Source organism: Notolepis coatsorum, assembly GCF_963971535.1.
Source record: "Notolepis coatsorum genome assembly, chromosome: 7".
Lineage (NCBI taxonomy): Eukaryota > Metazoa > Chordata > Actinopteri > Aulopiformes > Paralepididae > Notolepis > Notolepis coatsorum.
The window spans coordinates 33,216,170-33,239,494 of record NC_140171.1 but is presented as its reverse complement, the minus strand read 5'-3'; the positions used below and the strand labels follow the sequence as shown (position 1 = coordinate 33,239,494).

At 41.7% G+C, this 23,325-nt stretch overlaps 1 protein-coding gene across 1 annotated transcript in view; it reads left to right on the top strand.

The window, feature by feature from the left end:
- Positions 1-23,325, top strand: part of LOC311231611 (somatostatin receptor type 5-like) — a gene marked incomplete at both ends in the record, with an annotated part of 122,767 nt that overhangs the window by 46,021 nt on the left and 53,421 nt on the right. The window contains 4 exons of the mRNA XM_084318239.1: positions 1,274-1,469; positions 13,243-13,413; positions 15,141-15,311; positions 16,527-16,657. Of these exons, the coding sequence (XP_084174365.1) occupies positions 1,274-1,469; positions 13,243-13,413; positions 15,141-15,311; positions 16,527-16,657 (669 nt within the window). The remainder of the gene's footprint in view (positions 1-1,273; positions 1,470-13,242; positions 13,414-15,140; positions 15,312-16,526; positions 16,658-23,325) is intronic.

Here is a 23,325-nt window from a genome sequence, read left to right as displayed (position 1 = left end):
CCCTCGGCTATACTCGGGTAGGCTCGGGTGATGCAATAATTTTTCAGATCGCTAAAAGAAAGAAAATAATAAAAAATCAGAGAAATCTCGTGAGTGGCTAGCAACCACCTATAAAAAAACCTGAGAAATCTCGTGAGTGGCACGGAAAGTGTTAACAATTGTGTGTATTGAGCTGTACTGTATTGTACCCATTCTGCAATCTGTTAATAACATTTTCAATCAATCAATCAATCAAATAACAACCGGTATCTTCACTGTTAGATGGCATGCTTTGTAGCAACCTGCCTCTGCAAAAGGACACAGTCGCACGAAGCGATTTCACTGGATGTCCCGGACACAATGGAAGTATGGATATATTCGTAACGAATAATTAAAAAAAGATACCGTTAACTGGAATGTTAGTTGTTTACACAATGTTGGATTATGTAATTGGTTTGTCATGACCCATTGTCAAAACAATAATACATTGCAGGATTTATATGAAGTTTGTTGTTAGATGGCATGCTTTGAAGCACCGCACCGGCTTCTAGACACGGAGGCACCTCTTATTTATTTTTTTGACCAACTTTTTCTGATGATGGTTTTGTGAATAAATCTCCATTATGCTTCAATTACTGTGTGTTTATTGTATAGCAATAAGGTTGGATGAATTCGGCCATTGTATAAAAGACATTACATCACTTGAAGTCGTGTGTTATACGAATTAGATCATGCCTAGGGGGGTCTAACGACCCTCGGCTGCTCCTCGGGCCTAACAACCACCCCTAGGCATGATCTAATTCGTATAACACACTCCTGCGTGTGATGTAATGCTTAAGTACACACACACACACACACACACACACACACACACACACACACACACACACACACACACACACACACACACACACACACGCATGCATGCATGAACATGAATGCAAAGATACATAGACACACGCACACACACACATTGAGATGCTGCTGTCTCGTGTCTCTGCAGGGCGTCCAGTTGGAGCCTGTCGGTAATCCAGAGGCGGAGCCAAGTTCTTCAGGGCCAACTGTGATTGGACAGACCACTCTTTAAAACTCTCTCTCTCTTTTCTTTTCTTTTTTCTTTTTTTCTTCCCATCTCTTCCCTTACCATTCACCATCACTTGTTTTCTCTCCATCTGTCTTCTACCTTTTATTTTCTCCCATTCTATCGCCACCCACGCCCTTCCTCCATCTCTCTTCTTCCTTTTCCACCCATGGCTCCGCCTTCCTCCATCTTCTCCCCCCCTGCCTATCAAAGGTCTCCCCCCACCCTCCAGCCTTGCCTGCCTCTCACACAGCAGCCCCAGTATACCTGCACCCCTCCCCCTCCACCTGTCGCCCCTCCCCCCCGTGCCCAGGACCCGTCGCCGCTACTACAGCAACCTCTGCGGCAACGCCCGCGGCAACCACCACTGTGACCGCCGCGGCGACCGCCACCAACCTGGCCACTGTCAGTGCCCACCATGCTGCGCCCCCTCACCCCACTTTTGTGGCCCGGCATGGGCTGTGACCTTTGAACCCTGGGAAACAGGAAAGAGGAAGAAGGAAGAGGAGGATTTCACGTGACGACTCATAGTGATCTTGGGGACGATAGATAGGGGATGAGTGCGGGGGAGATGAAGACAATGGACGGCGGAGGAGATGGCTGAGTGAACGGGGTGTGAAGGAGATGGAGTTGATGATGAGAGAATATCATTATTGTGTGAAACTGTGTTACAGTAGATACATCTAGGACATAGATGAGGGGAGGAGGGAGAGGGAGTGGTTTCTCTAGTGACAGTGTGGAACTGGGCTCTTTATGTCTGATAATGATGGCAAACACACACAGACCTACAGACAATCAGACAAACACAAATATGCGCACATGTGCACACACGCACACACACACACACACACACACACACACACACACACACACACACACGCAGAAACAGGCACACACACGCACACACACACAGAAACAGGCACACACACAGACACAGATAAACAGGTATACAGTATACAGTATATAGAGACTGAGAAGCAGACAGAAAAACATGCACATGCGCCCGCATGCGCACACACGCATGCACGCACGCACGCACCCACACACACACACACACACACACACACACACACACACACACACACACACACACACACACACACACACACACACACACACACACACACACACACACACACACATTGCATTATTATGTGTTTGTCTTTCACACAATCACACCATCACTTAATAATCATCATCTTGTACCTTTACTCTTGTGGACCCCAGGAAGAGTAGGAAAAGTAGATGATGTTCTGCATCAACTAATGGGGATCCTAATAAAATCCTATCTTTGTCGATGAGCATCTCCTCAATATAATTCAATTGCAGGGCTGGGCGGCCTGATTACTTTTACCAACGGATTTCCAGTTCCGCGTTCGCGTTCTGCGATCTGATTGGCCACTGACGTTTCTGGTCGCGCCAATCGTGTGACGCCTGTTTCTATCACTGGTTAAGCTTAGGCACTCTTTCGAAGTTGGTTAAGGTTAGAGTTTGTCTTAGAGCAGGGTGATAGAACACCAGCCCTGATTCCAAACTCTAACCTTAACCAATTTCGAAAGAGTCGCCTAAGCTTAACCAGTGATAAACTAGGCGTTAGGTAGTTTGCAGGCTGTTAGAGGCGGAAATGGGCGCGTCACGCGATTGGGTGCACATGTCACATGACCAGAAACGTCAGTGGCCAATCAGATCGCACCAGAAACGTCAGTGGCCAATCAGATCGCAGAACGCGAACGCGGAACTGGAAATCCGTTGGTAAAAAACTAGACGCTGGACGTTATGGACAATATTCAGAAGCAATTTTAAACATCAATATAATCTAGGCTATATGATATCTGCTCAGGTATCATGTGCATAATCACGTATTTAGTTACCCATTTGATGGATCACATTATATTTGATGGATCACATTGTATTTGATGTATCACATTACATTATGGATCATATTCTATTTGATGGATCGTATTCTATTTGATGGATCACATTACATTTGATGGATCACATTTGATTGCAGCAGCGTAATGGGAGATGTGATACCAAACTGAAACTAGTCTTTCTTAATTAGAATTCAGCATTTTGTGAGAAATATTACTCTACTCTATGTTTGATTCAATCATTAGTTTAGACAACAAAATTGTGTAGCGTGATTCACAACATAAAAATGCCACGATCACGAAGATAGATGATGAACAATAAAGCAACCCTACTCCTTGGCAAGCTGCTACGGTATCCGATGTTCAGACACAGATGGAGACGGACATTATCACACGTTTCATCAGCACAATCTACCATTCGCATTCCCTCCTCTCCATTCTGCCATCTTGTAAAGTGCCTTTTTAACCAGTGAAAATTACCATATTTATGTATGGACACAACATCTTGCGCTGTTTCCTTAATGGTCAAAGAACCAAATTGACCCTCCCCCGTCTCTCTCTCCCTCTATCTCTCTCAATCAAACCCCCCCTCTCTCGCTCTCTCTCTCTCTCTATTTCTCTCTCTTTCTCTATTTCTCTCTCTCTCTCTCTCTCTCTCTCTCTCTCAATCAGACTTTGGAAGGTTCCATTCCATACCAGAACCAAAAAGTCGTGTCACATGTGTGTTGAAATAAAACGTGTAAATTCCTCTGTTGCCTCTGCATAATGTATAGCCATTTCCATTTTGTTTTCAATCAACTGCTCAGTCTCTTGGTGACACAGCAGTTCAATTGGTAAAAAGTATTGGATGAATTTATCATCCTTACAAGTTGTTTGGAGACAAGTGTTGTGAGCTATGTTTAGCGCTTTCAGGTGTAGATGTGTTCTATAGTTTTCAGCAACCGCCAGCCATTGTGACAGTTCTCAAACGTCTAATCGCACATGTTAGATCGTACTCCTGAAAGTGTTAGTCTGTAAACTGTTTGTATTATTCTTATGATTATGATCATAGTATAGTTCGCCACAGTTGTGTCTGTGCTTGTCAGAAGTGTTAGTGTGGCTCTTTTATTTTTATCCTTGGCTGCTCAGTGTCTGTCTGGAAATGAGTAGCCAGCACTGAGCAGAAAAAACAATTACCTCTTTTGTGTACACCCGCTCCTGCTGATACTTGGTTTTTGTGTATTGTATTTTATGTGTGTGTGTGTGTGTATGTGTGTGCACACGCACACATGTGCGTACATGTGTTAAATGGGAAATATCACACATTCCAGCGACAAATCTGTCCATGTTCTCAGCATTCACTGTCAGTGTTGGGGTTGTTACTCAGAAAAAGTAATGTATTACACATGAACCATTACTTCTCATAACTCCATGGGGAAGGTAATTAGTTACACTATGCATTACATTACTGCTGCGTTACACCCTTAAATGTTTGCGGTGTGCTCTTGCTCAGTGGGTTAACATCTGCTCCTAACATAACATACACACGACCATATCACTTTGGAAAGTATTTTGCCATGACCTGAATAATATCACAGAGATAAGGGATGAGAACCAGCTGGCCTTTATGGGCATTCTGTACTTTATGCTCTTTTTTCCTCCTTTCTTCGGAAATAAGTGAGCAGGCAACCTAAATCATATTTAGCAAAGCTTGGAGACATAATGTCGGCTAATCATGTAATTCATAATTTGCACAATTAACTATAATCACTGAGTTGCTACATGACCTCTAGACTAAACTGCAGCATCAAGGTTCATTTGGATAGAAGATCTGGCATCAATATAAATCAAACACAAGAAGTCTGAAGGTTGGAGGCAGGACCAGAGAAACCTCACAGAAATTGAAGCCAGAATGACGATGTCTGTTCGCTGTCCCGTCAATTTGGAGCTTTATTGAAAATTCTGAAAGCTATTTATTTATTTATTCACACCTCACTGCCGTTTACTTCTGGGTTAAGAGGCAGAGGTGTGTTGCTCAGCCACACTCAGCAGTCAGCTTACTCTCTTGAGCAACATGCCAGCAAAATGGAACAAAAGGATGAAAACAAAGGCTATAGGCAAGGGGGGAAATGGAGTAGACATACAGCACATCTCAACAAATGGCTTTAGCTGCGGTTCTGGAGTTGGATGGACACTGATCTTCCACAAAAACACTTGGATGAAAAAGAGAAAACGGTGCACATCGCTTTCAGTGCTTACATACACAAATACACAATATTTTGACACTGGTCTTCACCAGGTTTACATTTTAGAGACATGAGCTGTGTCTCGAATGCAAGGAAGCTTCCTACTGTACAGTATATAGGTAGCATTTCTAAGTAGGAAGTTGAAATGTAGCTGCATGGAGCGGTGACTAGCTCGCACATCATGCCTTAAGACAGCACCACTTTGGGATAATTCCATTATTGGGACATGGAAACTTATAGGTCAACAATTCGAAAAAGGATTTGAACCCAAGCAAAGAGAAAAAAGATAAAATAGAAAACACAATCTGAGGGTATTTATCAGTGTGCATCTCCTTGCTCACCAAGTAAACTTCAGCTAATTCTTTCATGATGCTGTGTGCTTTACTCTCTCCTAACTTTCTGTCTTTCATGATTCTGTGTGCTTTCCTATCTCCTAACTTTCTGTCTTTCATGATGCTGTGTGCTTTCCTATCTCCTAACTGACTGTCTGACTTTTATGCTAGCCCCATGGATAGGGAATTTTAACACACATAAAACGCTTCTGCATTAATCACCAGCTTCCTAACCATAAAAAATGCTCTTAATAGAATACGCTGAGATTAAAATGGTGTTCTCTACCTTAGTCTTTATTACTATTACTATTATTATTATTATTATTATTATTATTATTATTATTATTATTATTATTATTATTATTATTATTATTATTATTATTATTATTATTATTATTATTATTATTATTATTATTATTATTAGTATTGTTATTATTATTGTTATTGTTATTATTATTATTATTATTATTATTATTATTATTATTATTATTATTATTATTATTATTATTATTATTATTATTATTATTATTATTATTATTATTATTATTATTATTATTATTATTATTATTATTATTATTATTATTATTATTATTATTATTATTATTATTATTATTATTATTATTATTATTATTATTATTATTATTATTATTATTATTATTATTATTATTATTATTATTATTATTATTATTATTATTATTATTATTATTATTATTATTATTATTATTATTATAGCTTTTATTTGCTAGGCCTACTCTCATTCAGTTTCACGTCAACTTCAGGGTTTTTAAAAACCTTCCAATAAAAGTTAATTTTTTATTTTTTATATATAATAATGTAATAGTGCCTAAAGCAAAATCAATTGATGAGCTTAGTTTTTACATTGTACACGGTACATTGTACTGTACCAGTAATTACCTACAGTAACCAGAGCTGAAAACACCCAAAATGAAATTGGTCAGAACAAAGTACATTATCCAGGGCCCTACGTTTGATCAACCTGAATAAGACCTTGTCTTATTTTTTTAAGATAATTAGTTTGGCATTTTTTTTTTTAATTATTATTGGATAGACAGAGAGTAAGGATGGGAGAAGAAATGGGGAGGAGACATTCGGGAGTCGAACCTGGGATGGCTGCGTTGCACTGAAGTGCGTTATGTGGTGCGCCGCCCTGTCGCCCCATTCTCAGTGGAGGAGATAGGAAGCTTATATTATGTGTACTTATCCATACCCTCAATTACACTACTGGACACTCATTCACCCTGGAGTGAAGGGAACATGGCCAAGTGGTCATCTTGATGACAAGCAAAAATAGGTAATTATCTTACAAGACAATCCAGAATGGAGGCGATGCTCAGGGGCTATCCACTAGAAGGGTTTTCAGACAGGAGCTGTGCCAGCTTCTCTATGTATGTTGTACATTTCAATGATCAGATTCTTTACGATTGTTAAATTGCTGTCTGTTTGGTTTCCTTGGAATAAAAAGGTGTGATCTTGAAACCACTAGCCGCAGTTCTCATTTGTTTTTGTGTGGATTATGCATTACAAAGTCAAGTCAAGTCAAGTCAAGTGTTCCTTTATTAATCCCCTTGGGTAAATGGCAGGATTCAATCAGTCAGTAATAATAATGAGGATAATACATGGTCCATATTGTAGTAGCACACTGCACCACAATATGTTTTATCAGTATTAAGGGTCAGACAGTGACCCTTAACAGTGCTCATGTTCTCCAGCTGTTAGCTCTCCAGCTATTGGCAGGATAACCTAACCTAACCTACTCAATTAGCAGTGTTGGGCTCGCTACTCAAAAAAAGTAATTTGAGTAACATTCCTTGAAGGGCAGGGGCAAAAAGAAGAAAAAGGCACTTACTGCACGACATGGATGCATCAGTAAAAAGCTATGATGCATCATGTATTGTGACATAGTCTTCATCCTTTATTAAGATTAACATTATGTAGGCTAAGCAATCCAGATAAAAAATATAACCACACCACTATGATAAAAGGAACAATACACCTTTGTGAGTGAAATGGAGCAAATAACAATATTTGTATTATAATATTTTAATAATATTGTACTGTAATATTGTACGCTCTTACCTTCATTGGAATAAAAAAAGGTCTATGGTTGGTCAATTTAAACATTTAAGACACATTTAGAAAATTTGCATTTGCTGTCCAAAATGAGCATTCTTGACCATGTTATCACCAGATTCTCAGACTCAGAAAATATGTGCTAATGGCCATACAATGTGTTTTGAATGTAAGCAGGGTTTGACTATATGGCAGCAGCCCTAGACTGTCGTCATGGCACCCACTTTGGGAAAGCATGCCCTAGTAAGTTTAGGGATACTGCAGGCACTGCATCTCATTTTCTTCACTGGGTTATTTTTAACCCTAACCCTAACCCTAACCCTAACCAGATCCATAGATGTCCCTAGAATCAGATACCAAGAACATGCAAATGGACCATTTAAAAAAAAAGTCTATAAATGTTTATTCTATGTTCTTATGGAATGAATGAGATAAAAAAATTATAATAAAAAAAAGAATTGTAATAATTTTTTTACTTTTTTAAATTGAATTAATAAATAAATATATATATAAACATATATATATATATGTATGTATCAGCGCGTGCTCTGCCCGTAACCAACAGCGACCCATAATAGTCACACTCTTAAAGGCACCGTACCCACTATCACAACATACTGTACAGCAAACCCTGTATAACCAGAACATAACAATTTCATGTACAAAAGTTTACTGTTAGTTAGCCACATTAGCATTTAGCTCCGCCTAATACAATACAATACAATACAACCAACAGTTTACCAGATTAACAGAAAGCGTTCACAACTTTCCAGAATATTAAACGTGGGTCTAACAGATGACACGTCGATACTAATTGAGTTATATGTCTTATTTCATGCCCCATATCTAACAGATTAATGTATGGGATGTTCAGAGTAAAATACAGATCAGCGTCACATTAAATTCAGGTCGATGTCAACGCCGAGCAGCGTTTTGTGTGACACCAAGGGCGGGATCCACAAAGAATGGATTGCACGGTGCTAATTGCACCCTTACTTACAATTCATTATGAATTGAAAATGGGGGACCCTGATGTAAACAAGACGAAAGACTTTCTCTGGTCTGCATCCCCCACAATTGTGTGTATTGAGCAGTACTGTATTGTACCCATTCTGCAATCTGTTAATAAAATTTACAATAAAATAACAATCCATTCTTTGGGGATCCCGCCCCAAGTGAGCAGACGTCCGCGCGGTTAGAAAATTGGAGCTTCGCACTTGGAGTCCGCTTTGAGTCCGCGCAGACTATTGGAGGGCCTTTAGAGTTAGCCTGTTAAGCTGTAGGGTCCCCTTATAAGGAGACCCTGCTGTTTTTATCATAAATCGATCAATACAGACATATTAATTAATGTTGTGTTTCTTTTTCAAATGTAGCCAAGAGTAAAGACCTCCACATTGTGCAAATGGTCAACAAGTAGTATTTTTTTTTTGATCCACTTTTTCTCCCATTTTTCCATATTTTTCTCCCATCCCAATTTCGTATCATCCAATTCAACCCTCCCCTGTCACGAACGCTGTTTCTTGCCTCCCACAAGCCGGCTGCAATGTGGACTAAGTCATACATAGCACAAGTCCCCTCCGGTACTTGAGGTAACAGCAGTCGCATCTTTTCACCTGCGCAGCTCGATCTCTCAGTGTCGAGGAGTAACGCGTGGGAGGCTCACGCTGCCCCCGACACTTCCTGATTCTACTGCGCAGGCGCACCAACCGACTTGATCCCCACCCTTCAGTTTTCCCTCCCCGTAATACGGCCAATGTGTATTACTGCGGACGACCAGCCAAACTGAAAAACAATGTGGAGAGCTGGATTCGAACACGCGAATCCTAGCGTCTCCACACTGGTGGCGAGTGCCTTGCCCACTACACCACCTAGCCGCCCTTGTCAACAAGTAGTCTTTAACTACAGATCAGATCAAAGACTTGATCAAACAGCTGTTATTTACCTCTTGGCACCTGACAAAATTCTCTTCCTAGGTGAGACCATACACTTTAAATTAGAAAGGACATGCTGTCTTGGTATTACAAAATAATTCAAGATCTTCCTTTATCCACAGTGGGAATCTGGGTGGGAACCATTCATTATTTGGTTTCCCAGGAAAAATTTGTTAACTCCACTGCCTTGCCTGTTCTCAAGAAAGATTACCTTTGTTCTGTTTTCAAGATTTGTCACATAAACCCTACAGAGAAAGCTCTGATTACTCAGTTAACCTTTTAACGTTCGGCGTACCGTATACGATCGTCACCACTCAACCTATTGCGTGTTTCGGGTCTCGAGTTACAAGACGAAATATCCGGCGAGCGTAATTTGACAAGCCGTTCTGATGAGTGACCACGTCCGGTTGTAAACAGTCCTGAACTGACCAATCACTGACCGAAAGCGATCCCAGACGAGCGCTGATTGCAACGATCCCCTGGTCGGGGATAAACCGTTGGCTTAATCTGGTTAGTTCAGTTAGGATGTCTGTTTATTGCTCCCATGTCTGCTTATTGCGGACATGGGAGCTTTTCTAACCCCTGTTCCTGTCTCTCTGAGTGGATGTCTCGAGTGATAGTGTGTTGACATACAGATTGCAGTGGCTGCTCTACCTCAAACTGGTTCTGACCACCACTGGCGCCATGGATCTGCTTCATGCCATCTTCAGTCTGACCTACAACGTCTAACCATGCCCGCTCTACTTCAATTTGTTCTGAGTGGTTCTTCTGCCCCTCTGTCTTGTATTCCATCCTGTATACCAGCATTTGTATTCCTATGCTTCTTTGTTCTAGTTCTATTTATTACTTTAACTTTAAAATGTTCTTATATACTTTGATACTATTGCTACAATGTATAGTGCATAGTGCATACAGATATGCTTACAGTATATTACATGTATTTATTGCTCCCATTGCTGCCTATTGCGAACACAGGAGCTCTCTAACCCCTGTCCCTGTCTACCTGTCTGTCTGTGAGTGGATGACTCGAGTGTTAGTGTGTCAATATTCAGAGTTCAGCGACTCTACATCATACTGGATCTGAGCACCACTGGCGACATGGATCCCCAGATAGCAAAAGGTGTTAATTCAATGTTGATTTATGGTCAAAATGCTTGATTTTTGGTTAAGGTCGACGATTGATGGTGAATCACCCATTAACCGCTAAAGCAATTGACTAATGTTGAAAACATATCATTGAATCAATATTGTTTTGTGGTTGCATTTTAATGATTGAAATGCCAATATCTAATAAATGTTGAATCAACGGATGCTGCTCAACGTATGCTGTCGTCATTGTCTCATCACCCAGACTGCACTGCACTTGTGCTGCCCCGCCTCCCAGAATGCACCTGTGCGGCAGCTTCCTGGCTGCTACCTCATGTCTCTCTGCATCGTTAAGACTGGTGAGTACTGCATGGCAATAATGTCGATTATGTTGTATGTTGTATGTTGTATGTATGCTTTCGATTGCAAACGCCAGTGGAGTAGTGCCGTGTTCGTTTTTACATGGTAGAGAATATTATATTAACCGTTATTCATGCCTGCTAGCTGAAGCTAATTTAGCTAGTAGCGTTAGCAGTTAGCTATGATGAATGTTTCTTGATTTTGGTGTTTAGTGATATCCACCTGTTGTATATACTGTTATACATTTTATGTAGGCTAACGCTCTTAAGCGCGGTGAAAATGAGTGCGGCGAAACTATTGAAAGAAGTAATGTAACAAGCGGTAGATACAATGTGCAAGCACTGGAGTCATATTGGGAGTTGGGGCTAACTAGCTTAGCTCTGTGGAAGAGCCGCGGTAAATCTAGGGACGTTAAGGCGGCGAGGTGAGAGATTTGACGAAACACTGTGGAAGATATTGTTGTTAAGAAGCGAGTCGAGTGGTTCGTTGGTGTGATTGTGGCCGTATTAATGGTTATATTTAATGCGGTAATAAGTGTAAGACGATGTTGTTATGGAGAAGCAGTCGCGGGTTGATGACGTCATATTGTGCGACCTAGGAAGGGGAGCATGAGGCTGGCTAGGCTGTTAGCTTGCGTGCGACTGTTTTGTGAGTTTGCGGGCGACATGTGTTATGATTAGAGTTTTGAAAATGATGGTTAGGAAGTATTAGAGGACGCGGTGGATGTCGTGGCATTGTATTAGGACGAAACTGAGTGTTTTGTGATAATAGTTGTACGTTGTCGCGGTGTACATCGGTTGCTGTGCGTTTGCGCTTCTGCGCATGCGCGTTACAATGCGGATCGCTGTTTTTTCTTTTCATTCGCTCTGGGGATGGATAACGGGTGAGGAAATATTTGGCATTGTGTTCAAATGTTTGTATTTGTATATTGATATTGTATGTTTGTGTAACAAGGGGAAGAGATGTGAAATGTATGATGATTAGATTATGGGAGTATGTTGTATGTTGTATGTATGCTTTCGATTGCAAACGCCAGCGGAGTAGTGCCGTGTTCGTTTTTACATGGTAGAGAATATTATATTAACCGTTATTCATGCCTGCTAGCTGAAGCTAATTTAGCTAGTAGCGTTAGCAGTTAGCTATGATGAATGTTTCTTGATTTTGGTGTTTAGTGATATCCACCTGTTGTATATACTGTTATACATTTTATGTAGGCTAACGTCAGTAACGTTTCAAAATGTGGCTTATGATGTATTCTTTAACAGGATACACTGGCACAATCAGTTAGCTTAGCATTGCTGCTACCTTGCTTGCTAAAAAGTCATGGTAAACCAACATGGCAGGGTGCAGGCATACAGGCCGGGCCTGTCTCTCTCCCCCCCTCCCTAATGTGTTTGTGCTTAAAACAGTGAATGATGACCGCATGTTCTCAGAGCATTTTCAGAGCACTGTTAAACTGTTAAATGGTCATTTTAAAACTAATATAAGAAATTAATGTATATAGTGGTATATTTATGAGGGAAAACAAATATTTGCAACAACTTTTAACATTTATACAGGTAGGTTATTGATAACTAATTCTGCTATGAGTGTCATATTATAATCAATCAAAGCGAGGAACATAGAACCCGGGGAACATAGGACCGGGGGAACATAGGGATGATCCCCTGGTGGGTATCCACTTGCATTCATTGTGCTACAGTAAGCTAGGCTAGCTGGTTTGTATCCACTTGCATTCATTGTGCTACAGTAAGCTAGGCTAGCTGGCCTGGTCTGTTTCCATTCATTGTGCTAAGCTAGGCTAGCTGGTTTGTATCCACTTGCATTCATTGTGCTACAGTAAGCTAGGCTAGCTGGTCTGTATCTGCTTCCATTCATTGTGCTAAGCTAGGCTAGCTGGCCTGTTCTGTTTCCATTCATTGTGCTAAGCTAGGCTAGCTGGTCTGTACCTGCTTCCATTCATTGTGCTAAGCTAGGCTAGCTTGCCTGTTCTGTTTCCATTCATTGTGCTAAGCTAGGCTAGCTGGTCTGTACCTGCTTCCATTCATTGCGCTAAGCTAGGCTAGCTTTCAGCAGGATATCTTTCTACTGAATGCACAGAGAGGAAACTGGTATCTATCTTCTTGTCTGACTCTGGAGAAGACGATAAGATAATTTCCCATAATGTTGGCGCATTCTACTTTAAACACTCACTTTTAACATTCACTTTAGACACTTTAAAAAATGTTTAACACTCCATCATATAATATCTATGTATTACTAAACTATACTATATTTTGTATCCAGGTGACAGCCACTGGCCCACTATCGCCCCAGACCATTGCAATGGTTCCAGACAGTCTCCCATCGACATCGTGTCGGCTAATGCCACCGAGGACTCTGCCCTCACTGCCTTCTCCTTCGTCAACTACGGCAACACCTCTGCCCTGTATGAGAGCGAGAACACCGGCAAGACAGGTGAGCAATGATAGGGACCCTGTATTGAGAAAGGATAGGGACCCTGTATTGGGAAAGGATAGGGACCCTGTATTGAGAAAGGATAGGGACCCTGTATTGAGAAAGGATAGGGACCCTGTATTGAGAAAGGATATGGACCCTGTATTGAGAAAGGATAGGGACCCTGTATTGAGAAAGGATAGGGACCTGTATTGATAAACTATAGGGAACATGTATTGATAAACGATAGTATTCAGTCACATAAAGAGGAACAAAAATAAACAGGATGATTAGTAGTCATTTAGAACAACGCCACCAGACTGTTTGTAAAGAGTTTCTAGTTTGAGGAGAAACAGGATTCCTTTCACTCGAGTCTCCAGTCAGTCTGGGTGTAGTTTGTGTTCAGTGCATCACCTCCATCCCAACAAGAAGACCCCCTGGAGACCCCTGTCCTAGAGGACCTCTCTCCCAGTCCAGACCCCTGTCCAGGACCTCTCTCCCAGTCCAGACCCCTGTCCTAGAGGACCTCTCTCCCAGTCCAGACCCCTGTCCTAGAGGACCTCTCTCCCAGTCCAGACCCCTGACCTAGAGGACCTCTCTCCCAGTCCAGACCCCTGACCTAGACTAGAGGACCTCTCTCCCAGTCCAGACCCCTGACCTAGAGGACCTCTCTCCCAGTCCAGACCCCTGACCTAGAGGACCTCTCTCCCAGTCCAGACCCCTGACCTAGAGGCCCTCTCTCCCAGTCCAGACCCCTGACCTAGACTAGAGGACCTCTCTCCCAGTCCAGACCCCTGACCTAGGGGTGGTTAAGGACGGGGACATGTAGGCCTAATGTATGGAGATGTTTTTCATCCACATGCTCTTGTACAACCCCATCATGTCTGACTCTGTGTGCATGTTATGCTTGTTCAGTTTATTATTCAACGTTTTGTGCCCTGGCTTTCTGGAATAACTTCTTTTTTTGTATGCAAGAATGTGCTTTAAAACTCGATGCATTATTCTGTGTTTTGGATTATTAAAGCTGCAGTAGGCAACTTCGGAGAAGTTTAGCAAATAGCAGTTATAAATAGAGGACAGTTTAGCAGTTATGAATAGAGGACAGTTTAGCAGTTATGAATAGAGGGCAGTTATGAATAGAGGGACAGTTTAGTTAGACGAATTGTGCACCATGACAATTCGACGAAAGGATTTGAACCCGTAGCGTCGCGGTACGTAGCTGAACCCACCCTCTGTTTGTTTGTCTTCCAGTCAAAGTGACTCTGAGGAGTGGCGTGCAGGTGTCCGGGGGGGGGTCTGTCCGAGGCCTACGACAGCCTACAGTTCCACCTGCACTGGGGCAACGGCTCTGAGGTGAAGGGGTCCGAGCACACGGTGAACGGCAAGCGCTACGCCATGGAGGTACGGGTTCGACTAGGGATCAGACTGGGGGCTAGATCCACAAAGAATGTATTGCACGGTGCTAATTGCACCCTTACTTACAATTCATTATGAATTCAAAATGGGGGACCCTGATGTAAACAAGACGAAAGTCTTTCTCTGGTCTGCATCCCCTTAACAATTGTGTGTATTGAGCCGTACTGTATTGTACCCATTCTGCAATCTGTTAATAAAATGTTCAATCAATGTTGGCGCATTCTACTTTAAACACTCACTTTTAACATTCACTTTAGACACTTTAAATTTTTTTTAACACTCCATCATATAATATCTATGTATTACTAAACTATACTATATTTTGTATCCAGGTGACAGCCACTGGCCCACTATCGCCCCAGACCATTGCAATGGTTCCAGACAGTCTCCCATCGACATCGTGTCGGCTAATGCCACCGAGGACTCTGCCCTCACTGCCTTCTCCTTCGTCAACTACGGCAACACCTCTGCCCTGTACGAGAGCGAGAACACCGGCAAGACAGGTGAGCAATGATAGGGACCCTGTATTGAGAAAGGATAGGGACCCTGTATTGGGAAAGGATAGGGACCCTGTATTGAGAAAGGATAGGGACCCTGTATTGAGAAAGGATAGGGACCCTGTATTGAGAAAGGATATGGACCCTGTATTGAGAAAGGATAGGGACCCTGTATTGAGAAAGGATAGGGACCTGTATTGATAAACTATAGGGAACATGTATTGATAAACGATAGTATTCAGTCACATAAAGAGGAACAAAAATAAACAGGATGATTAGTAGTCATTTAGAACAACGCCACCAGACTGTTTGTAAAGAGTTTCTAGTTTGAGGAGAAACAGGATTCCTTTCACTCGAGTCTCCAGTCAGTCTGGGTGTAGTTTGTGTTCAGTGCATCACCTCCATCCCAACAAGAAGACCCCCTGGAGACCCCTGTCCTAGAGGACCTCTCTCCCAGTCCAGACCCCTGTCCAGGACCTCTCTCCCAGTCCAGACCCCTGTCCTAGAGGACCTCTCTCCCAGTCCAGACCCCTGACCTAGAGGCCCTCTCTCCCAGTCCAGACCCCTGACCTAGACTAGAGGACCTCTCTCCCAGTCCAGACCCCTGACCTAGAGGACCTCTCTCCCAGTCCAGACCCCTGACCTAGAGGACCTCTCTCCCAGTCCAGACCCCTGACCTAGAGGCCCTCTCTCCCAGTCCAGACCCCTGACCTAGACTAGAGGACCTCTCTCCCAGTCCAGACCCCTGACCTAGGGGTGGTTAAGGACGGGGACATGTAGGCCTAATGTATGGAGATGTTTTTCATCCACATGCTCTTGTACAACCCCATCATGTCTGACTCTGTGTGCATGTTATGCTTGTTCAGTTTATTATTCAACGTTTTGTGCCCTGGCTTTCTGGAATAACTTCTTTTTTTGTATGCAAGAATGTGCTTTAAAACTCGATGCATTATTCTGTGTTTTGGATTATTAAAGCTGCAGTAGGCAACTTCGGAGAAGTTTAGCAAATAGCAGTTATAAATAGAGGACAGTTTAGCAGTTATGAATAGAGGACAGTTTAGCAGTTATGAATAGAGGGCAGTTATGAATAGAGGGACAGTTTAGTTAGACGAATTGTGCACCATGACAATTCGACGAAAGGATTTGAACCCGTAGCGTCGCGGTACGTAGCTGAACCCACCCTCTGTTTGTTTGTCTTCCAGTCAAAGTGACTCTGAGGAGTGGCGTGCAGGTGTCCGGGGGGGGGTCTGTCCGAGGCCTACGACAGCCTACAGTTCCACCTGCACTGGGGCAACGGCTCTGAGGTGAAGGGGTCCGAGCACACGGTGAACGGCAAGCGCTACGCCATGGAGGTACGGGTTCGACTAGAGATCAGACTGGGGGCTAGATCCACAAAGAATGTATTGCACAGTGCTAATTGCACCCTTACTTACAATTCATTATGAATTCAAAATGGGGGACCCTGATGTAAACAAGACGAAAGTCTTTCTCTGGTCTGCATCCCCTTAACAATTGTGTGTATTGAGCCGTACTGTATTGTACCCATTCTGCAATCTGTTAATAAAATGTTCAATCAATCAATCACCTGCACTGTGATTGATTGAATGACATTTGTACTGTACTTTACTGTACATATAAAACCATTGAAACAATAGAAAAAAGATGCAGGTGCGTTGAAAAAGGAGTCCAAAGAAGTGGGCGCAGGCGAGCGTTTTGAGCCCCAGATGTTCATTAACCCCTGCATGGCTTCCCCTCAGATGCACATCGTGAACCTCAAGTCGTCCTACGGCGGGAACACGTCGCTGGGCGTCGCCGACCCCGCCGGGCTGGCTGCCTTCGGCTTCTTCAACGAGGTGAGGATGTGTGTGTGTGTGTGTGTTTGGGTGTTCGAACGTTCGGACCTTCGTTCATTACGTTGGCATTCAAATTCTAAATCAACATTAGAAAATTTTCATTTTTAATTAAAAAAATAAATCTATTATTTTTAATTGTTTATGTCTATTCATTCTGTTTAAACCAATGGGGTTTTTCTTCACAGTTGCAGATAGAGATTAGGCTACACTAATATTATAGTATTAAAAACTGATGAATTATATTCATTAAAGAAAGTTGATTTAATAAAAGAAAAAGACTCACTTTATTCAAATTGAGGATTTAGTTTGAGGATATTTATATATATAAAAAAATAAATACATTTTTTTTTTTAAAGATTTTTTTTTAATTAAAAACGTAGGATCAAATGTCCGTTTGAAAAACCCTGACGAAGTTCGAATCCCAAAAACAGGCTTCGGGGACAGCTTTAGTGTGTGTGTGTGTGTGAGAGAACAGGGTACAATAGACTCGAGCGCTAAACCATGACTGCGTTTTGACAGGAAATGTCTGGAAATGCGACTAACTCACCTGCCAGTTGGAACGCCTTGACCTCCCACCTGAGCAACGTCATGCTGAAAGGTAAGAGGATGTTTCGATATGTGTTGCCTTGTCCAACGAGAGTTAAATCATCTCCTATCAGGCTGTCTGGCTGCAGGTTCAACAAGTTAAATCATCTCCTATCAGTCTGCCTGTAGGTTCATATAAAACCATTGAAACAATAGAAAAAAAATGCAGGTGCGTTGAAAAAGGAGTCCAAAGAAGTGGGCGCAGGCGAGCGTTTTGAGCCCCAGATGTTCATTAACCCCCGCATGGCTTCCCCTCAGATGCACATCGTGAACCTCAAGTCGTCCTACGGCGGGAACACGTCGCTGGGCGTCGCCGACCCCGCCGGGCTGGCTGCCTTCGGCTTCTTCAACGAGGTGAGGATGTGTGTGTGTGTGTGTGTTTGGGTGTTCGAACGTTCGGACCTTCGTTCATTACGTTGGCATTCAAATTCTAAATCAACATTAGAAAATTTTCATTTTTAATAAAAAAAAGAAATCTATTATTTTTAATTGTTTATGTCTATTCATTCTGTTTAAACCAATGGGGTTTTTCTTCACAGTTGCAGATAGAGATTAGGCTACACTAATATTATAGTATTAAAAACTGATGAATTATATTCATTAAAGAAAGTTGATTTAATAAAAGAAAAAGACTCACTTTATTCAAATTGAGGATTTAGTTTGAGGATATTTATATATATAAAAAAAGAAATACATTTTTTTTTTTTAAAGATTTTTTTTTTATTAAAAACGTAGGATCAAATGTCCGTTTGAAAAACCCTGACGAAGTTCGAATCCCAAAAACAGGCTTCGGGGACAGCTTTAGTGTGTGTGTGTGTGTGTGTGTGTGTGTGTGTGTGTGTGTGTGTGTGTGTGTGTGTGTGTGTGTGTGTGTGTGTGTGTGTGAGAGAACAGGGTACAATAGACTCGAGCGCTAAACCATGACTGCGTTTTGACAGGAAATGTCTGGAAATGCGACTAACTCACCTGCCAGTTGGAACGCCTTGACCTCCCACCTGAGCAACGTCATGCTGAAAGGTAAGAGGATGTTTCGATATGTGTTGCCTTGTCCAACGAGAGTTAAATCATCTCCTATCAGGCTGTCTGGCTGCATGTTCAACAAGTTAAATCATCTCCTATCAGTCTGGCTGCAGGTTCAACAAGTTAAATCATCTCCTATCAGTCTGCCTGTAGGTTCATATAAAACCATTGAAACAATAGAAAAAAAATGCAGGTGCGTTGAAAAAGGAGTCCAAAGAAGTGGGCGCAGGCAAGCGTTTTGAGCCCCAGATGTTCATTAACCCCCGCATGGCTTCCCCTCAGATGCACATCGTGAACCTCAAGTCGTCCTACGGCGGGAACACGTCGCTGGGCGTCGCCGACCCCGCCGGGCTGGCTGCCTTCGGCTTCTTCAACGAGGTGAGGATGTGTGTGTGTGTGTGTGTGTGTTTGGGTGTTCGAACGTTCGGACCTTCGTTCATTACGTTGGCATTCAAATTCTAAATCAACATTAGAAAATTTTCATTTTTTATTAAAAAAATAAATCTATTATTTTTAATTGTTTATGTCTATTCATTCTGTTTAAACCAATGGGGTTTTTCTTCACAGTTGCAGATAGAGATTAGGCTACACTAATATTATAGTATTAAAAACTGATGAATTATATTCATTAAAGAAAGTTGATTTAATAAAAGAAAAAGACTCACTTTATTCAAATTGAGGATTTAGTTTGAGGATATTTATATATATAAAAAAAGAAATACATTTTTTTTTTTAAAGATTTTTTTTTAATTAAAAACGTAGGATCAAATGTCCGTTTGAAAAACCCTGACGAAGTTCGAATCCCAAAAACAGGCTTCGGGGACAGCTTTAGTGTGTGTGTGTGTGTGTGTGTGTGTGTGTGTGTGTGTGTGAGAGAACAGGGTACAATAGACTCGAGCGCTAAACCATGACTGCGTTTTGACAGGAAATGTCTGGAAATGCGACTAACTCACCTGCCAGTTGGAACGCCTTGACCTCCCACCTGAGCAACATCATGCTGAAAGGTAAGAGGATGTTTCGATATGTGTTGCCTTGTCCAACGAGAGTTAAATCATCTCCTATCAGGCTGTCTGGCTGCAGGTTCAACAAGTTAAATCATCTCCTATCAGTCTGGCTGCAGGTTCAACAAGTTAAATCATCTCCTATCAGTCTGCCTGTAGGTTCATATAAAACCATTGAAACAATAGAAAAAAGATGCAGGTGCGTTGAAAAAGGAGTCCAAAGAAGTGGGCGCAGGCGAGCGTTTTGAGCCCCAGATGTTCATTAACCCCCGCATGGCTTCCCCTCAGATGCACATCGTGAACCTCAAGTCGTCCTACGGCGGGAACACGTCGCTGGGCGTCGCCGACCCCGCCGGGCTGGCTGCCTTCGGCTTCTTCAACGAGGTGAGGATGTGTGTGTGTGTGTGTGTGTGTGTGTGTGTTTGGGCGTTCGAACGTTCGGACCTTCGTTCATTACGTTGCCATTCAAATTCTAAATCAACATTAGAAAATTTTCATTTTTAATTAAAAAAATAAATCTATTATTTTTAATTGTTTATGTCTATTCATTCTGTTTAAACCAATGGGGTTTTTCTTCACAGTTGCAGATAGAGATTAGGCTACACTAATATTATAGTATTAAAAACTGATGAATTATATTCATTAAAGAAAGTTGATTTAATAAAAGAAAAAGACTCACTTTATTCAAATTGAGGATTTAGTTTGAGGATATTTATATATATAAAAAAAGAAATACATTTTTTTTTTAAAGATTTTTTTTTAATTAAAAACGTAGGATCAAATGTCCGTTTGAAAAACCCTGACGAAGTTCGAATCCCAAAAACAGGCTTCGGGGACAGCTTTAGTGTGTGTGTGTGTGTGTGTGTGTGTGTGTGTGTGTGTGTGAGAGAACAGGGTACAATAGACTCGAGCGCTAAACCATGACTGCGTTTTGACAGGAAATGTCTGGAAATGCGACTAACTCACCTGCCAGTTGGAACGCCTTGACCTCCCACCTGAGCAACGTCATGCTGAAAGGTAAGAGGATGTTTCGATATGTGTTGCCTTGTCCAACGAGAGTTAAATCATCTCCTATCAGGCTGTCTGGCTGCAGGTTCAACAAGTTAAATCATCTCCTATCAGTCTGGCTGCAGGTTCAACAAGTTAAATCATCTCCTATCAGTCTGCCTGTAGGTTCATATAAAACCATTGAAACAATAGAAAAAAGATGCAGGTGCGTTGAAAAAGGAGTCCAAAGAAGTGGGCGCAGGCGAGCGTTTTGAGCCCCAGATGTTCATTAACCCCCGCATGGCTTCCCCTCAGATGCACATCGTGAACCTCAAGTCGTCCTACGGCGGGAACACGTCGCTGGGCGTCGCCGACCCCGCCGGGCTGGCTGCCTTCGGCTTCTTCAACGAGGTGAGGATGTGTGTGTGTGTGTGTGTGTGTGTGTGTGTTTGGGCGTTCGAACGTTCGGACCTTCGTTCATTACGTTGCCATTCAAATTCTAAATCAACATTAGAAAATTTTCATTTTTAATTAAAAAAATAAATCTATTATTTTTAATTGTTTATGTCTATTCATTCTGTTTAAACCAATGGGGTTTTTCTTCACAGTTGCAGATAGAGATTAGGCTACACTAATATTATAGTATTAAAAACTGATGAATTATATTCATTAAAGAAAGTTGATTTAATAAAAGAAAAAGACTCACTTTATTCAAATTGAGGATTTAGTTTGAGGATATTTATATATATAAAAAAAGAAATACATTTTTTTTTTTAAAGATTTTTTTTTAATTAAAAACGTAGGATCAAATGTCCGTTTGAAAAACCCTGACGAAGTTCGAATCCCAAAAACAGGCTTCGGGGACAGCTTTAGTGTGTGTGTGTGTGTGTGTGTGTGTGTGTGTGTGTGTGTGTGTGAGAGAACAGGGTACAATAGACTCGAGCGCTAAACCATGACTGCGTTTTGACAGGAAATGTCTGGAAATGCGACTAACTCACCTGCCAGTTGGAACGCCTTGACCTCCCACCTGAGCAACGTCATGCTGAAAGGTAAGAGGATGTTTCGATATGTGTTGCCTTGTCCAACGAGAGTTAAATCATCTCCTATCAGGCTGTCTGGCTGCAGGTTCAACAAGTTAAATCATCTCCTATCAGTCTGGCTGCAGGTTCAACAAGTTAAATCATCTCCTATCAGTCTGCCTGTAGGTTCATATAAAACCATTGAAACAATAGAAAAAAGATGCAGGTGCGTTGAAAAAGGAGTCCAAAGAAGTGGGCGCAGGCGAGCGTTTTGAGCCCCAGATGTTCATTAACCCCCGCATGGCTTCCCCTCAGATGCACATCGTGAACCTCAAGTCGTCCTACGGCGGGAACACGTCGCTGGGCGTCGCCGACCCCGCCGGGCTGGCTGCCTTCGGCTTCTTCAACGAGGTGAGGATGTGTGTGTGTGTGTGTGTGTGTGTGTGTTTGGGCGTTCGAACGTTCGGACCTTCGTTCATTACGTTGCCATTCAAATTCTAAATCAACATTAGAAAATTTTCATTTTTAATTAAAAAAATAAATCTATTATTTTTAATTGTTTATGTCTATTCATTCTGTTTAAACCAATGGGGTTTTTCTTCACAGTTGCAGATAGAGATTAGGCTACACTAATATTATAGTATTAAAAACTGATGAATTATATTCATTAAAGAAAGTTGATTTAATAAAAGAAAAAGACTCACTTTATTCAAATTGAGGATTTAGTTTGAGGATATTTATATATATAAAAAAAGAAATAAAAATTCTTTTTTTAAAGATTTTTTTTTTAATTAAAAACGTAGGATCAAATGTCCGTTTGAAAAACCCTGACGAAGTTCGAATCCCAAAAACAGGCTTCGGGGACAGCTTTAGTGTGTGTGTGTGTGTGTGTGTGTGTGTGTGTGTGAGAGAACAGGGTACAATAGACTCGAGCGCTAAACCATGACTGCGTTTTGACAGGAAATGTCTGGAAATGCGACTAACTCACCTGCCAGTTGGAACGCCTTGACCTCCCACCTGAGCAACATCATGCTGAAAGGTAAGAGGATGTTTCGATATGTGTTGCCTTGTCCAACGAGAGTTAAATCATCTCCTATCAGGCTGTCTGGCTGCAGGTTCAACAAGTTAAATCATCTCCTATCAGTCTGGCTGCAGGTTCAACAAGTTAAATCATCTCCTATCAGTCTGCCTGTAGGTTCAACAAGTTAAATCATCTCCTGTCTGGCTGCAGGTTCAACAAGTTAAATCATCTCCTATCAGGCTGACTGTCTGCAGGGTTCAACAAGTTAAACCAAGACCTTTTAAAGTGGAAATGAAGCAGTGCGATTAATACATATTCATAGCATCACATTAGTATTTAGATAAGCCACAGAAGAAGTCACGTTATAAAAATAAGCAGTTTCTAAGAAAAAACGATTTGTTGTGTACATTTCTGAAGCATTTAGCATTATGGGCGCGGCCATTTTGTTGCTGACGTCATACCGTTGGTTGGGTGTATACACTCTGGTTAGCTGCCTATAGTGAATGGGTCAGTCAGCAAATAAAATGTTGCCTA